The 18,686-nt window shown below is 40.8% G+C and overlaps 1 protein-coding gene across 1 annotated transcript; it reads left to right on the plus strand.

The window, feature by feature from the left end:
• Window positions 1-241: 241 nt before the first annotated feature.
• LOC306876861 (fucolectin-1-like) lies at window positions 242-7,023 on the plus strand (the record flags this gene model as incomplete). The annotated part of the gene is made up of 6 exons (XM_079428298.1): window positions 242-341; window positions 4,014-4,293; window positions 5,228-5,367; window positions 5,638-5,726; window positions 5,799-5,895; window positions 6,002-7,023. The coding sequence occupies 6 exons, from the start codon at window positions 242-244 to the stop codon at window positions 6,010-6,012; spliced, it is 717 nt and encodes a 238-aa protein (XP_079284424.1). The 3' UTR covers window positions 6,013-7,023.
• Between the last annotated feature and the right edge of the window lie 11,663 nt (window positions 7,024-18,686).

Genomic DNA, 18,686 nt, shown 5'->3' on the forward strand with positions numbered 1-18,686 from the left:
AATGAAAGGGGCGAGGCATCACGGGCGGGGTGACGTCACGACCAGGAAGCATATAAGCACGTGCGGCGGAGCCCACGTCAGCTTCAAGTCATGAACCGTCGGAACCTTGGGTACATACCCCACGCGAGGGTAGAGGAATACTTTCGCCATACCGGGCGAAAAGTCGATAGAGGCCGTAGACAGGGCCTGAAGGTCACCCACTCTCCCCAGAGAAGTGATGGCCAACAAGAAGACGGTCTTGATGGTGAGGAGTCTGTCAGTTATCTCCTCAATGGGCTCGAAGGGTGCCTTCCACAGAGCCTCCAGGACCACAGCCAGGTCCCACGTAGTGACGCGGGAGCGTACTGGCGGCCTCAGCCTCAGCGCACCGCGGAGGAAACGTGTAACTAGGGGGTGTCTACCCACTGACTGGCCATCGATAAGGGCGTGGTATGACGAAATAGCTGTCACGTAGACCTTGATCGTGGAGTGGGTTAACCCTGCGGAGAAGCGGGCCTGCAGGAACTCCAGAACTGCGCGAGTCGGGCAGTTGACTGGGTCGAGCTGGCGGTCCCCGCACCAAGAAGTGAAGAGCCTCCACTTCAAGGCGTACAGTTTCCTCGTGGAGGGAGCTCTGGATTGGAGGATGGTCTCGACAACCTCGGTTGACAGACCGGAAGCTATGAGTTGCGCCCCCTCAGAGGCCATACCCACAGCTTCCACAACTCCGGGCGGGGGTGCACAATGGCGCCCCTGGCCTGTGAGAGGAGATCCCTCCTGGCGGGCACTTTCCACGGAGTGCCGTCAAGGAGAGAAATCAGGTCTGAGAACCATACTCAGAACGGCAGAACTCCCGGGAGCGGAGCGATCGGGGGGAAGGCGTACAGACGAAGCCTCGACCAGGTCTGTACCATAGCATCCAGTCCCAGAGGCGCTGGAGGAGCTAGAGAGAACCAGAGGGGACATTGAGCCGACTCTCGAGTCGCAAACAGGTCCACCTGTGCCTGGCCAAAAACCTTCCAGATCTGCTTGACCACCTCGGGGTGAACCATCCATTCCCCAGGCCTCAGCCCCTGTCTCGACAGGACGTCTGCTCCCACATTGAGATACCCAGGAATATGCACAGCTCTCAGTGATAGGAGCTTGCCCTGGGACCACACCAGGATCTGGTGTACCAGCTTCTACAAGGGGCACGACCGCAGACCTCCTTGGTGGTTGATATAAGAGACCACTGCGGTGCTGTCGGTGCGGACCAGCACGTGGTGACCTCTCAGGTCCGGGAGGAAGTGCTTGAGCGCACGGAACACAGCTAGGATCTCTAGCTGGTTGATATGCCATGTCAAGTGGCGACCACTCCACAGACCGCGGGTAGGGTGGCCACTCATGACCGCACCCCAACCGGTGAGGGAGGCATCCGTCGCAAGCGAAACGCGGCGACCAGGAGCTCCCAGCACCGGGCCCTGGGACAAGAACCAAGGATCCCTCCACATGTCTAAGGCACGGACACAACGGTGTGACACCTTGACAGCGCGGAGCGAGTTTCCCCTCAGGGAGACCCCCCTGGTCTTGAGCCACCACTGTAGGGGTGTCATGTACAGCAGGCCGAACGGAATCACGTTGGACGCAGCTGCCATAAGCCCAAGCAGCCTCTGAAACCGCTTGACAGTGAATGGCTGGCCCTCTCGCACTCTCTCGACTGCCGTAAGGATCGATTCGATCCGAGCAGGGGATAACCGCGCCTGCATCGTGGTCAAATCCCACACCACGCTTAGACAAGTAGTTCTCTGAGCTGGAGAAAGCACACTTTTCCTGGCGTTTAGCCTTAACCCCAAGTCTTTCATGTGGGCGAGAACGACATCTCGATGCCGAACCGCCAACCGCTCTGATTGAGCGAGGATCGTCGATATAATTGAGTATGCGGATGCCCTGCAGTCGCAACGGGACCAGTGCCGCATCCACACACTTGGTGAAAGTGCGGGGTGAGAGTGCTAGGCCGAAGGGAAGAACCCGATACTGGTACGCTTTGCCCCCAAAAGCGAACCTCAGGAGCTTCCTGTGAAAGGGAAGGATGGAAACATGGAAATATGCGTCTTTGAGGTCTATCGTGACAAACCAGTCCTCGGACCTGATTTGTGACACGACCTGCTTGACAGTGAGCATTTTGAACTTCAGTTTTCTGACTGAGCGGTTCAGCAGACGCAAGTCCAGTATGGGCCTCAGCCCCCCATCCTTCTTCGGAACAATGAAGTACCGGCTGTAGAAGCCGGTGTGAACTTCGTGAGGAGGAACCAACTTGATGGCTTCCTTCCTCAGCAAAGTCTCAACTTCCTGTTCCAGTACCAGAGCCTGCTCGGGGCGGACCGCAGTCACAATGACCCCGTTGAACGGCGGGGATGACCCATCGAACTGAATGCGATATCCATTCGCTATGGTCTGCAGGACCCAAGGAGACACATTCGGCAGTCGCTGCCAGGCTGCCAAACGATCTACTAAGGGAATCAGTCTCTCGAGACTGACCTCTGGTGTCAGAGAAGCGGCCAGACCGCTGCCTCGCTGCGGCGCACCGACAGGAGACGCATGATCTGGAGGATGAGGCGAGTACCTCAGGCCCGCTGAAATCACAGGCGGAAAAACCTGAGGAACCTGGGACCCGCTGCACCCTGGAACAATGGCAGGGTTGGTAGACAGGTCCCCGGAGGGCACTGAGGGGAGCCGGTCACCAAGTACCGCGGTGCAAGCCACTCCACCCCAGTAGGGGTCGCCCTCCGTAGTCCTGGGGCTCGCCCATCAGGACTTCTCCGTCGAGGACCGCTTGGCCACCAACACATCCCTCAGGTCTGTCTTCGACCTAGCAGCCCTCGCTGCAGAGCGTCGCCGCTCTCGGCTCCTCCGCGGGGGAGCACAAGAGGCGATGCTCTGTTTCTGCGCTGCCCTGTGTGAGGAGCTGGTATGCGGAGCAGGCTGCTGCCACCCAGCAGCCCCCAGAGTTAGAGAGCGGCGGAGGAGGAACCGCCGGAACGCCTCCGCTTGCTTACGAGCCTCCTGAAACCTGTCGACGACAGCGCTGACTGCGTTGCCGAACAGGCCAACCTCCTCGGAGGAAGAGAGACAAAGCGCTGAGTCCTCGTCTCGGGAGAAAGGAACCGCTTCCCCGAGAGACGGGACACCAGATCTGGCGGATACGGGAGGAGATAGAGACATGCCCGTCTCACTCTCGCCAGCCAGATCAGCCTGTGAGCCCCACGAGTGCAGCCGCCGCTCTGCCTCGGCAAAAGCGGGACCAGCGCTGCGTGGGGTGCTCACGAAGGCTCCCTCCTCAAAGAGAGCCCTCCGGGTGCGGAGTGTGCGCAGCGAGCGCCGCTCACAATGTGGGCAATCGGCTCCCTCGAGAGCCGCTGCCGCATGCTCCGCACCCAGGCAGACCACGCACAGATCGTGTGTGTCCCCACTCGTAATAAAACGTGGGCAGGGAGTAACACACAATCTGAAACGCGATCCAAAATCGCCCCCTGTCTTAGTCTTAGCTTTAGGCATGTCGCTATTCTAAGGACAAACAACACTAAATAAGACTCACAAACAGATAGGACTGACAACACACAGAGCGCTTGCTGATTGACAAAAAGCTGACACGGGCTCCGCCACACATGCTTATATAGGACCCCAGGAAGAATAGCTTTTAGCTTATGCTGAAGCTAATGGGGATCCAAATAAAACAAACAAACAAACAAACTTCCTGGTCGTGACGTCACCCCGCCCGTGACGCCTCACCCTTTCATTGGACTGATTGCACAGGTGATTCAGAGCGTGGTAACGCTGATGGTGTTCCCCATAGCGTTTTCGGACGCAGCTCGAAGTTCCTGGAAGGGAACCTGTAGGGACAGGTGCATAGGCTACGCATATTTAACACATTTAAAGCTAATATTAATAATATTAAGCTAATTGTCATTTAAAGCTAACATTAAATGGAAGTGTGATTAAAGGAGTCACTTTAAACCCCTGTCTGGCTCCTCATCAAATTAACTTGCCTTTTTCAGAGAATCTGGCACAAAAGGGAACTTCCACACAATCTTCAACACAGTATTATCAGTCCGCGGAGCGTGCCATCGATGGTGGCAAGGATTCCTCTACATCATCTAGTTCTTGTGCCACAACCACCTCGGAACACCATCCGTGGTGGAGGCTGGATCTCCAGGTATATGCGTATCAAGTGAACATAGTGGTCGTCTACAGAGATGACAGCTTTCCAGGAAACACAATAAATATCCTGGTTAAATTTGGAAACTCTTTGCAGAATAATGGAAACGTCAATCCCAGGTGAGACGCTTCAGATGAGTTTGGTGTACTGGCAAGTGCATTATATATATGTGTGCATTTAGATAAGCTATCGAAAAGCTACCAAGTTTATCATAGCTTTGAGCGCAAGTAAATCAAGTCAAATTGCAAAAGCATAAATAAATGCATATTACCATGAGAGAAAAACTGCGTGGGAGATAGTGAGTCATTTGATTTTCTTAATGTGATAAGTTTTGTAATCGTCCTAATATTAATACAGCATATATATATATATATATATATATATATATATATATATATACATATACATACAGCATATATATATATATATTGTTTTTAATCATTTTTTTACATTACATGATTTTACATGTGTTCGTAACTGCTGGTAGTTTGATAGTCTACATTATTTTGTTTACATCAGGAAAAAAAGGGAAAAAAGCTTCATGTGTTAGGTAAATGTAGATCATTTAATGTAGTGTATTTTTACATGAAATATAGACATTAGACATAAGCTTTCTTCTCCCTAAATACATTTTTTGTTGTTATAATAAGTTTAATGTCTATAAAAATGTGTTAACAAATACATAAAGATGTTTTTTTTTTTTGCATATTTGTTATAAACTACATGAAATCTAAAAAAGTGGTATTCTATAAAATAACCACCATAATACAAATGGTAAAATAGACCACATGATGAAGAAGATGACTTATATAGACACAGAATGACAGTTGTTTAGCTGCTTTTTAAAGTTAAAACACTGAATAAGCCTTTCAGGTGTGATTCAGTCATATGTCCCCATTTGAATAATTTTTATAAATAATAAATAATTTTTTTTTTGGGGGGGGGGCTTTAAGGAAGCATTTAAATGGCCTAAATGTAACTGAGCACATTACTTTTGCAATGGAAATAATGTCAAGTAAAAGAAAGGTGATCATATTGATTTGATGTATGTAGCTGTGCCGTGATCTCGAGTGATGCAGCAGCCAACAGAGTCATCTACTCCTGCTCTGATCGGGAGGGACGATACGTAAACATCTTCTATAATGATTGGTGGAAGTTCCTCTCGGTGTGTGAGGTGGAAGTATACGAGACAGGTGATCACACTTCACTCCAATAAACCATTCATTGGTTTGAATGTCTCTGTTTTCTATGATTGTTTTCTGTGCAGTTGTCCAGTAAGAGCTCGAGACTCATAATCATGAAATGTGAAAAACGTGGCTTCATGCATTAAGACAGTGACAGGCCTATTAATAGACCAACCTCATTATGCACCTGTCCACATCTGCTTTTCTGTGCAAAGTAAATTTCATTTTACTTTTCGTAAACGATAATAACAAATTGTATATGATTATTGTGTTTTCAAGATTCTTCTAAACAATTTTTTATGAAGATAGTGTTTAACTCCACCGCCAATCTGAGTGAGCAGTCAGTAATGGACAACATGCTTAAAGAGGTGAGAACGTGATGTTTGTCTCTTATCTCATATTGATTAATCGATATAATACTAATGAATTGTTCATTGCAGCTGAAGTCAGCGCTGGCTGTGAGAGGAATCACTAATGTGATGCTGAGCTGGTCTCAAACCCCTGAAAAAGTGATGATCCATAATCAACGTGACAAAGGTGAGTCTGTTTCTAAAACCAGCGATCTAGTGTGAATCTAGGAGAAATGCAGTAAAATGCCAAAACGATGAGGAACATCTGCAAGCTCTGTGATTTTCATTTCTAGATCCCTGCTGAAGCAGATCTCTGGAGCTTCTCTGAGGAGAAAAACCCATCATCAGTTTCATTTTCATCATGTTAGATTCATTATATATTCATCTCACAGTTACTGCAAACATGCTCTTTTATTAACCCTCTGATACATCATGAAGAAAAAGGAAAAAAAAAAGTTACTAAATAAATAAGTAATTGATACCTGAATCATGAAGGTAAATAAAAGAGAAAAGATTCTTAATGTTTTAAGAATTATTTAAATTAAAAATTTGTATAAATAAAAGTACAAACAAGTAAATATTAAAGCCTTAAACTTTTATTTTTCTCCCCAAAATAATGTATGTTTATTTTAGGGATAAAATTCTTCATGCATCAGATGGTTAAATAAAGCTTAAATAATATAAATATAATATTAATTTTAGGGCTTTCTGAGTTTTACAATATTATTATTATTATGCTTAATATCTTATGGTTCAAACTTGCTAACCAACTAACTATGGTTAGAAGTGGTTTGCTTTCATTTTTTTTGTGTGTGTGCAATGATGTTATTTTATTTTTCCAGATTATGAACTATATTTATGCTATATAGCCTAAATTTATGCTGTAAAGATTTACAAATGTACATTGTAATGTATACAATTTAATAACTTTAATACTAATTGTAAGTAGTCAAATTCCACTTAAACTTTTTCAGATAATAGCTATGTATTTTTATTATATTTCTATCCACTACATTAGACTCTACAACTGCTGTTATCAGGTCATCACATTTAGGCCTGGTTTCACAGACAGGTCTTAGACTAAGCCAGGATTAGGCCATAGTTCAATTTAAGTAATTTGGTAACACTTTGTAATAACTGCACACTATGAATCATTAGGTAAACATTAGTAAATAGTCAGTTCATCCTTTATAAAGCATCGTTCCAACATTAATAGTCATTAGTAAGCAGTTTATAAATACAGCTATAAATGCCTTGTTCTTGATTTATAAGCATATCTATTACAAAGGAGATTTAAAGGCTCAGTTCATCTTCCAAATAAGAAAAAATAAACAAACAACACAGAGGGATGCAGAACTCAAAAATATTTATTTCAAGATGCAAAAAAATGAAACTGTACACTTGAATTTGTATTTATTTATTTTTTTCTATGAATTTGTATTTTTCATTTTTTTGTATGGTTTCATTTTTTGCATCTTGAAATAAATATTTCTGTGTTTTGTATCCCTCTGTGTTGTATTTGTTTAACTTTTCTATTTGGAAGATAAACGAACCTTTAAATCTCCTTTGTAAATGCTTGTATAAATAGTCCTCATTTTAGAGGAGCTCACAAAAGTAGATATCTGGCAACTGCTAAATGTTTTATAACTACCTGACTTAATCATGACTTACAGCAGGAACATCTGTTAATAAAGCATTTAACACACTGAGCAACTATTATCATGAGTCTAAATAAGAAGATTTATAAATGTACATTTAAATAGTTTATTAATCATTTGCTTACACTTTCTAAATGATCTTATGAACCACTGACAACTCCTAAATAACTGTATTTCCATTAATAAAGTATGAAAATACAATTATTAAACATTATAGATATGCTCAAGAACAAACCATTTATATCTGTATTTATAAACTGCTTACTAATGCCCATTAATGTTGGAACAATGCTTTATAAAGGATGAATTGACTAATTAACTAATGATTCATAGTGTTACCAGTCATTTCTTATTAAAGTGCCTTAGAAAAACATTACTGGTGTCCGTCTTGAGACAAAACAAAGGCATTGATATATTTTAAGGTCAATCAGTGGAAGTTTATTTCAGTTGAAACAGCTCAGACTTGCGTTTTAGTCTGGAGCTAGGCTTAATCCTTGTCTGTGAAACCGGGGGAAAGCATTCGCGATAAAGATTTACCAGTTTCAGCACACTTTAATATCTAGAGTTAGTAGCGTATCTAGAATAATATCCTGTGACCTGAGGACAAGAGAAAAGACTCTCATTTTATTCTGTTTTTCAAAGACAACATTAAAAAAACGATCTGCCATAATCTCACCTGTCTGTGTTTCTTTGAATTTCCCAGGACAGATTTCTCTGTCACTCTTCCAAACTAATAACGAGGAAGTATTTAATGATGAGTGTTTGTTACTGTAAGATTTAATAGACTCAACACATAAACACAAAAGCGATGAATGATCAGAGAAAAGTCAAGTCTATCAATCATCGAACCCTGTCACTACTGAAGCTGTTCTTCACACTGTGGCTGAAGCATCACGTGGGTCATATTCTGCTTTCCTAGAGTTCTGTTGTTTCTAATTTAACTGTTCAATACTTTATCATGCACTACTTGATTTTAAGTGCAAACAGGTGACGTGACGCAAATGTTAAAGCTTTACAAGCCAGTCCGTGTTGGACGTGGAATCTGGTCTCTCAGAACTGAAACTCTTGATCCGACACCCAGCCCACATTTTCCAGTCGTGTGACGTCACACAGTGAGACAAACAATAAGAAAATCTTTGGGATTCATGGTCAGATTTCAAACTGACCATAAAATCACTTCATCGTCGTTCTGAAAGAAGCTGCTGATCCAGATCATACGGACTTCACACAACAGAACAGAAGAGGTCAGTTCAGTTATTTTATTATAAAATAAATATGACAATAGATGTAGGCTACCTAATTAGTTGAGACAGTGATTGATTACAAAACATTAGAGTGTTAAAACCATGAAAAGCCTTTATTAAGTCTAATTATGAAATTTAAAAAAAGGGTATGTATTTTAGATGTATTTTAATAAGTTATATTAAATTTCATTTCAAATACAACAAAGACACTCTGTTCTAAAATGTTAATCTACAGCACGGTTGTTGCTGATATCCCATGTTTTGAATTGCAGAACGTTTTACTAGTTTTTAACGAGTTTAAAATGAAAATTGTTGATGTTGTTACTTAACTGACATGTAAAACAGTAACAAATGGCCCTCAGTCATTACTGAAACTGTCAGGAGACTCTAACGCTGAGACTGTACAGTAATGTTCCTCTCACCTTCAGGCTCCATGACATTAATAGAGCACTTTATTTGTCATAATCTCTGGCATTTCTTTCCAGATCTTTCACATTTTTGTTTTTTCCCCAACATCAGAGAGGAATATTTGATTAGACCTTCTCTGTAAGATGATGGGTATCCTCCAGTGCTGGCTGTTATTATTGGGTAACGTAAGACTTTCATTAATAAAGTCAAAACAGTGCATCTCAAAACATCAGAGCTGTATGATTTTGCTGAAGTGATATATAAACTATATATATTATTATACGTATAAACTATATACTTAAAAGAAACTCATTTTTATAAACATTTATATTCTTTTCCTTTTAATGAATAGGAAAATCGCCGTTTGCATTCATGAAGTATTTCAGTTTATGTACTTTGCATTATACTTTGACTTTTGTCCATCAGTGAATAATTCATCACATGAATCTGGCATTGCCTACTTTACAAAACAAATGTAACATAATTTGGATGCTTATTTGCCTTTAACATATGTTGATCTGTCATTAAATATCTTTTGGACAGGGCTGTTTTCTGTTCAGGTGCAGGCAGGTGGAGCTAAAGGTAGAGTAACATTTCGATGCACCTGTTTATTTATTTTTATTTTCAAATGCACACACATACCTTATACATTTACTTAGCAACAGCTGTCTATATAACCTTTCTATATTTTAAAATAAAATGTATTTAATTCAATTCATATATATATATAAAGTTTTTATAAATTAGGACATGCCCAGATGTCTTCAAATCGTGTCAGTTTTGTTAGATTTAGTACCAAAATGACAGTTAAACAGTTCCAGTGTTGCTATTATTTTAATAAGATTACGCATTTACCATGTACATTAGTCATACGTGACAAAAACAGCAGCCCAAAAACTTGAATATATTTGTGCATCTTACCAAATTTTTGTAAAACAACATAGGCTTATATTTCTTTTTGTTATAAAATTAGACTATAAAAGCAAATTACAAACAATTGCACATTCCTTCATCAACTCTTTTTAACATTAAGCACAAGCAGGTCCCACACTTTTTTCGTTCATGCATGTTTCTTTATCACACTGATGTGTCAATAACTTTTAGTAGTACTGCTATCTTTTTTTGCAATTATTTAGTAGTGAAACAAACTCTTTAAAGTTTTTAAATGGAACGTACCATTGTATCATTATGACATCCTTTGTGAATAAACATGACATTTGATATTTGTACATGTACATACTAACACACCATCGGGTTACGTGTCCAAATACAGCAATTTCATTGGCTGCTGTGCGTGTTGTCAAGTTGTTGTCAACATGGACAAATAGTGAGTTTTCATACAGACTTTTGGCCTTGTCTGCCATCCATAGAATTATGCAGAAAAAACATCCTTACACTTATAAAAATAAAGGTGCTTAAAAGGTTCTTCAAAGGGATGCCAAAGAAGTCAAAGGTTATTTAAAGAACCATCTCTTTCTTACCATTTTTTTTATAATCTGAAGAACCTTCTTTCGCCACAAAGAACCTTTTGTGAAACAGAAAGGTTCTTTAGATGTTGAAAGTTCTTTATGGAGCCATTTAGACAAAAAAGGTTCTTCTATGGCATCGTGAAGCACCTTTATTTTTAAGAGTGTTTATCACCTTCTGAGATAGCATAAGAATAAAAACCTGTTGGAACACTAAATATTTGTCCCAAACCACTTCAGCACAAACCCAACCCTCCCTGCAGACAATGAATTTGGTTATGGTTAGTGTTAGGATTGGTTGTAGCATTAGATAATCATCACTGTGGTCTTTTCCACTGGAATGTAAATCTATTTCGAATTGTAAATTTAATACAGTGGGGTGAATGGGTGAGCCATTTCAGACATCTGACTGCCTTTTCCAGAGAATCTGGCACGAAGAGGAACTGCGGCACAGTCAACAGTATTCAGTGATCTGTCTGCAGACCGCGCCATCGATGGTGGGAAGGATAACTCAGTGTCTTCTGGTTCTTGTGCCATAACCCATGTGGAGCCCAGACCGTGGTGGAGGCTGGATCTCCAGGCTGTGCATCGAGTGAGTATCGTGGTCGTCACTTACAGAGAAGACTGCTGTCCAGACAGTAGGAAAGATTTTGAGATTCGCTTCGGCAACTCTCTGATGGACGAAGGAAACTACAATCCCAGGTGAGGCGCCTCAGTGTGAGCGTTTGCCATGATTACATTGATAAGCTATTACTACATATAATGCAGAAACTTTAATTTTCTGTAAAGCTGCTTTGCAATGATTTGCATCATGAAAAGCACTATACAAATAAACTTGAATTGAATTACATTAGCACATGATTACATTTGATTAGCTACAAAAAGGTTCATCACCACTTTGAGCTCTAACTAAAATGGAAACAGATAAAAAAAGAATAATTTAATGCATATTATATGAGAAAATTGGCACGTATGGTAAAATTTTGTAAGTGAACTTTCAAGTGTAATAATATTGGAGTCTGATTGTGTAAAATCAATTTTAATTTAATTATAATTTTACACTACAATGAAGCAATAGGCTGTTGCTTTACTGATGTGATTTTACGTTTCTGTGACCGCTATAGTCACCCAGCAGTCAAGATTTTGATTTGATTGTGAAATATTAAAAAAGGAAGTCTTATCCAGTCTTGTGTGCAATGCATTACTAAGTAATTAATTGGTGTAATTTAATGAATTTTCACTTAAAGTAAGTGATGGCTCTTATGATTACTTTTTTTCTTCTGTAATTCATTTAATTAGTTGGATTAAATATTGTATAGGATATAAAACAATGAAGATTGCAGATGCAAAAGCTTTGTGTCATCTGAAAGCATTTTTCTCAGGCTCCTATATTTATGTTCAGTTATTTTATTTTCACGGCAATGGAAATAACCTATTCAATGTCATTAAAGTGAAAGTACTGAACCCACACGAGAGAGCCTGAGAAAAATGTTCATTTTATAAGAAAATAAAACCGTATAATGGATTTAATATATTTATTTATTTGTGTATTGTAAGTAGTCAAAAGTAAAAGACTGCTTGAATGTGTGTGTGTGTGTGTGTCATCATGCAGCTGTGCTGTGATCTCCAGTGATTCAGTAGCCAACAGTGTCACCTACTCCTGCTCTGATCGAGAGGGGCGATACGTCCTCATTCGTAGATACATAAAGCCCCTCTTTGTGTGTGAGGTGGAAGTGTACGAGTCAGGTGATCAAACTTTTTTTTTCTCCTTCTGTTTTCTGTGATTGTTTTGTGTGAGTGTTCAAGACTCAAGATCATAAAACGATTCTAAGTAATGGCTCCTGCTTAGATTCTTAGACACCTTTTGTAGTCAAATGGAAATGGATAAAACAACATTTTAAATAAACTTTTAAAACTAAAACAGAGAGAAAACTTTATTTAAATTTCAGTTGAAGTAGCCCTTTTATTTTTAGAGTTTCCAAAGCTAATGTACTAACTGGTATCAAATAACAGCTTTAAATGTCTCAGCACTGGTCTAGTGGTATTTTCATGTTTACTGTAGGCAGATGTTTCAAAATAAATTTCATGTCTCAAACTAAAATTAATGTGGCCATCTTTTTTGTTTGTTTGTTTTCGGTGCATTTAGTTCACTTCTTCCCAGTTGTTAGGTTTAATTTTCTCTTTTGACATTAGATAATAACAAAGTGAATAGAACGATTGTGTTTCCTAGACATTTCTAGGCGATCGTTTATGAAGATAGTGTTTAACTCCACCACAAATCTGAGCAACCAGACAGTAACGGACAATGTGCTTAAAGAGGTGAGAACGTCATGTTTGTCTCTTATCACATCCTAAAGCATCAATATAACACTAATGAATCGTTCATTGCAGCTGAAGTCAGCGCTGGCTGTGAGAGGAATCACTAATGTGACGCTGAGCTGGTCTCAAACTCCTGAAAAAGTGATGATCCATAATCAACATGAAAAAGGTGAGTCTGTTCCTCAAACCAGCGAACTAGTGTGAAATAGAAGAATCCTTCAGTGATGTGTTTAATGATGAGGAACATCTTAATCTCTCTCATTTTCATTTCTAGATCCCTGCTGAAGCAGATTTCTTGAGCCTCTCTGAGGAGTAACTGACAATAATTTTTTGTTTTTGTTTTATTATATTATATTATATTCATCATAAAGTTAATACAACATGCACGACTATGCTGTCAACCCTTTATCAAACCTATAATGAATGAATTATTATGAAGAAAAAGGAAACATTTATTTGTAATAAATTAAGTCTATATATTTTAAATAAATAAATAAATCAATCAATATAATAATAAGCAAATCAATGAATACAGCAACATTTTATTTTTCATATTTATACATCATATTTTTCGTCTAAATTCTCTCAAAAATTATGCCTTTTGAGAAATACATCTCTGTATTGTAACAAAAAGTAGTAGTATTTCAGCAGTACTTGATGCATCACTTTCATCAGCCATTCAGATTTTAGATGCTGTCATAAATGAATGAATACTAAAACAAGAGGACAGTGATATAGAACTATGGGTAATGATGTAACATCACAACCTGAAATGTTAAAAAGCTGTTGACCTGCACATTGTAGTGGACATTATGCATCAGTGGGTTAAGTGCTTAAACAATGTAATTATTTGGTTTGTTCTTCATTATATATATATATTTATTTTTTATTTTTTTCCTGGCAGTAGTAAGATCTTCACTCATGTTTTTGCTTGACATATCACTTGAATCAGTCATTTGTCATTCACTTCATAAATAGCACATGCCGTCTTCGTGACTGTAATTTTCTATTATATACATAGGAGTTAAGTGTTTAAAGTTTAGAGAGCTTTTTAGTAGTTAACACAGTAACATTCATATATTGTGTATTCAGGGTTAAAATAAGATGACTCAGACAAACATGGTCATATTTCAGTTGTTCTGGATAAATATACATAAAATCATTCTTGAACATCGAACAACACACTGCAGCATCACTTTAATACAGAGCTTCAAGTAGCTTACTGCTTTACATCGGATTGTAATAAATTAAATGATACACAATCCCATTAAAAATTGTGCCTACTTACTTACATGAAGGCAGTCGTGGCCTAATGGATAGAGAGTTGGACTTGTAACCTGAAGGTCGTGGGTTTGAGTCTCAGGTCCGGCAGGGATTGTAGGTGGGGGAGTGAATAACCAACACTCTCTCCACCCTCAATACCATGACTGAGGTGAGACCCTTGAGCAAGGCACTGAACCCCCAACTGCTCCGGGTGTGTGTTCACTACTGTATATGCACTTGGATTGGTTAAATGCAGAGCACAAATTCAGAGTATGGGTCACCGTACTTGGCCACACACCACTTTCCTTTACATTGTCAGTAGTTATTGGTGCATGATTATTATTTGAATCGTCCTTCAGATAAACTGCTATATTGATGAAATGACCATATGTTCATTTGTGAAATAAAAATATAATACACATACTGTATGTACATTTAGCTAAGTATTTGTGCATATTTATACAGAATGTTTCTAACCAATTTTATGAACCATGCAGAACAAGATAATGAATATGTCAGCTGATAATTCATCAATGAATTATGAAAATACATTTTAAATTAATGTCTGCTTGAAAGATTCAGTCTGTGGATCCTGATTAACGTTTATCAGCACAAGTCCTGAAAAAAAAAAAAAAAAAAACATAAATATAGTCATATTGTCCAGCATGTTCCAAAGAGCCCGTTGAGATTCACGGAGGTGTGTTTTACCATGAATTCATCTGATCAACTGCATATCATCATATTGTCATGTGGGAGTTTATGTATTGAAGTATAAACCGATGTCTACACTTACTGTCAAAAATAAACCTGTCCTATACTAACATATGAAGAATATACACTTATCTTGTTGGTTTCTTCTTCTCGTGTGGTGCTTCCCGGTAGGGGAGTCTCGACCAGGACAGTTTAACATCAGAGACCGAACTCAACCCCAGAGCAGACTGCAGCTAAAACACACCCACAGCTATTAAAGCAGGTTTCGTTTAGAGTAACCAGACATTTGTCCATTTCATTTTAATTGTATTATCTTTTCATACGTTTCCTTACCTGATTTAGAAATGTGTTCTCTGCAGTGTCAACACTGGAGGCTAATTTCATCCTCAGAAACACTTTCTTTCTATAAGCTGGAAAACGCAAAACAACAAGCACGTCAAACAGAAACAAGCAGATCCACATCAATATTCTGACTGATTTGATGCTTTCAGATCCAGTATGTAGGCACAGTTTAACATTGATTAAATTAGGAAAATAATAAAATAAACAAATAAGAAGAAAGACAATCATTGCAGATTCTATCGTTTCTGATAAATCAACGTGAGTTTGTATGCATTTTATTTAAAATGTTTTTCTACAAAATATAGGCTATTTACTTACATTTCCGCAGGCACTAAAACATACAATTCTAATGTATTTAAACGTACAATACTGACATACTGATGACACTTAAACCTAAATTATTTACATATGAACAGGCTTTCTGTAACGACACGTGAGTCATGGGGATCGATTTTCAAGGCTTTATTAAAAGGAGTGGTCAGAAACAAGCATGGGTCAAACATTGGCAAACAGGAATATATATGGCAAGACAAAGAGTAGTCCTAGGGCAAGCGTGGGCCTTAGATTGGCGAGCAATATCCAACAGGGTCAAGGCAAAGAGAGATAATCCAGGTACACAGCAATAATCCAAACGAGGTACAAACAAAGTCCGAACGGCAAGGCAAAGGGTTAATCCAGGAAACACGGGCAGGTATCAAACACGAGAAAACTAGCAAGGAAAGACTAACAACTGAGCGGCCTCCATAGAGTAGCTATCGCTAGGATATATGCTAAACAATACTCGGGAGAGAGGAAGCCCATGGTTTATGTAGGGTGTGTGATCAGTGCAATCAGCTGTGTGTGTCGTCAGTGCAATGGATGATGGGAATTGTAGTTTGAGGTGGCGTGCAACAGTTAGTGTGGTGCAAGAGTCCCTGTGGTGAACGAGTGACCTCTGGTGGTGAGTTAACGGAAGTTTGTAGGCCAGATTCATGGCACTTACAAATGAATCCTTATGCATATTGAAATCATTGCATTAACATTTCATTATATTGTATTTAGTTTTGGCATTATTTGACATTATAGACTACACTTTAAAACCAAAAATCCATGGTTACTATACTTAAACCATGGTAACCAAAAATTAACCATGGTTTTGCTACACTAACCATAGTTTAACCATGGTTATTGTGGTTATACAAATGGTAATCAATACGGTTTTACACCGGTTACTAAAACCATGGTTAATCTTTATAAGAGTAATGTGACTGCACCTTAACAGTCTAGAATTAGGTGTCAGAAATGACCTGTTCCATAAACCTCCACCTCACACAGAGTGAGATGTGTCTGGATGTTAGGCAGGTACATGTTTACATAACGGCCTCCCATTCCGTTGCAGTTGAAACTGACAGGGTCACCAGAGGACGCTTGCCACCAGAGAACGCTTCCACTTCCAGCACACACCCAGACTGAGATCACACACACACACACACACACACACACACACAGGGCCTTGCCCTTTTCGCCTTTTTTGTTTTGTTTTTTCTCCGTGATCCCGTTTGCCACTGAACCTGCTTTAACGACGACAGTGGGGCTTTGATTGCCTTAGTCAAACGGGTTGGCGCGTTTGGTCGGGTTGTTAGTTAGTGCGCTATATTGAACCGTTTGCCACTGAACCTGCTTTAACGACGACAGTGGGGCTTCGACTGCCTTATTCAAACGGCTTTTCTATAACGTGTGAATATATCCACTATAGCGTTCTATAACAAATCCGATCACAGCGCCTGTTTATCACTAGTTTTATTCTGATTCTCGAGTCTGCTATTAGCCTATAACCTGTTAGCATCGGCAGCGTGGCAGCCGCTAATCTCGCTTACATTGAAAATCCTCTATTCACACACATTACTATCGTTTCACTGTTACTTGCTTAAATGGCGGATTTGTGTCTACCTCTGAGTGCAGGTGAGGACACGTTCGAGCTGCATTCGGTGCAGCTGGAGCTGGAGGCCGTGGAGAAACAGATCCGCGACCTGCTGGAGAAAAAGGCCCAGCTGAAGGAACGGAGAGCTGCGCTGGAAACATCCCGGGCTGACGCTCACAAGTCCGGGGTAAGTATACAGCACGCTGCTAACACTCCCACCACCTCTACTCAGTGTGTTTCTCTGCACAGACCCTGTGTACCCAGGACTCGATCTTCCCAGATGTCCTTCACTCCGGCGCCGGGACACCACGGACCCTGGGTGCTGCAGCAACGGAGGACGCGAGCCAGGCCTCAGGTGACGACTCCCCCCCCCCCCCCCCCCCCCCCCCCCCCGTCTTCGAGATCTCCACAAGGAACAAATTCGCCCCCCTCCACGAGACAGAACGCGACGTTGTGATCGTTGGAGACTCCATTGTCCGGCACGTCCGTGCTACGCTAGCTGAAGGTAAAGTACACGCTTCTAACATCCCCACCACCTCTACTCCGTGTGTTTCTTTGCACAGACCCTGTGCACCCAGAACGCGATCTTCCCAGATGTCCTTCATCTCCACCCGGAACCGCTTCGCCCCCCTCCGCGAGACGGAACGCGATGCTGTGGTCGTGGGAAGCTCCATTGTCCGGCACGTCCGTGCTACGTCAGCTGAAGGTAAAGTGCACACTCACTGTTTCCCCGGTGCACGTGTTCTCGATGTTTCTGCGCAGATACCTGCGATCCTGAAGGGCAACGAGAACATCGGTGCTGTCGTGCTGCACGCGGGGGCCAACGACATCAAGCTGCGGCAGACGGAGCCACTGAAGAGGGAGTACAAGAGCCTGATCGAGACGGTACACAGCACATCGCCCGCGGCGATGATCATCGTGTCAGGACCGCTTCCCACGTATCGACAAGGAAACGAAAGGTTCAGTAGACTGTTTGCCTTAAACGAATGGTTATCGTCATGGTGTAAAGAACAGAAACTGCTCTTTGTTAATAATTGGAATCTTTTCTGGGAGCGTCCTAGGCTTTTCCGTGCTGATGGCCTGCACCCCAGCAGAGTCGGAGCGGAACTCCTGTCGGACAACATCTCCAGGACGCTACGCTCCATCTGACTAGTAAGCCAACTCTCAAACAACTGCTATGACGACTTTTGTTCTACCCACTTAAAAAATAGAAGTAATTGCGTTGTCCAATCTATACAGACTATGTCTGTTCCCCGAATAGCGAAATCAAAATATAAATTCAATGCAGGATCTAGAAAAAATCTGACCGTGATCAAACCAGAAAAACGCAAAATAAATGAACAAAACAATTTTTAAAACTTGGGCTCTTAAACATTAGATCACTCGCACCCAAAGCAGTTATTGTAAATGAAATGATCACAGATAATCATTTTGATGTACTCTGCCTGACTGAAACCTGGCTTAAACCAAATTAATATTTTGGTCTAAATGAGTCTACTCCACCAAGCTACTGTTATAAACATGAGCCCCGTCAGACTGGTCGTGGCGGCGGTGTTGCAACAATATATAGTGATATTCTCAATGTTACTCAGAAAACAGGATACAGGAGGTTTAACTCATTCGAACTACTTCTGCTTAATGTGTCACTGTTAGATATGCAAAATAAA

The sequence above is a fragment of the Barbus barbus genome (genome assembly GCF_936440315.1).
Source record: "Barbus barbus genome assembly, chromosome: 1".
NCBI lineage: Eukaryota > Metazoa > Chordata > Actinopteri > Cypriniformes > Cyprinidae > Barbus > Barbus barbus.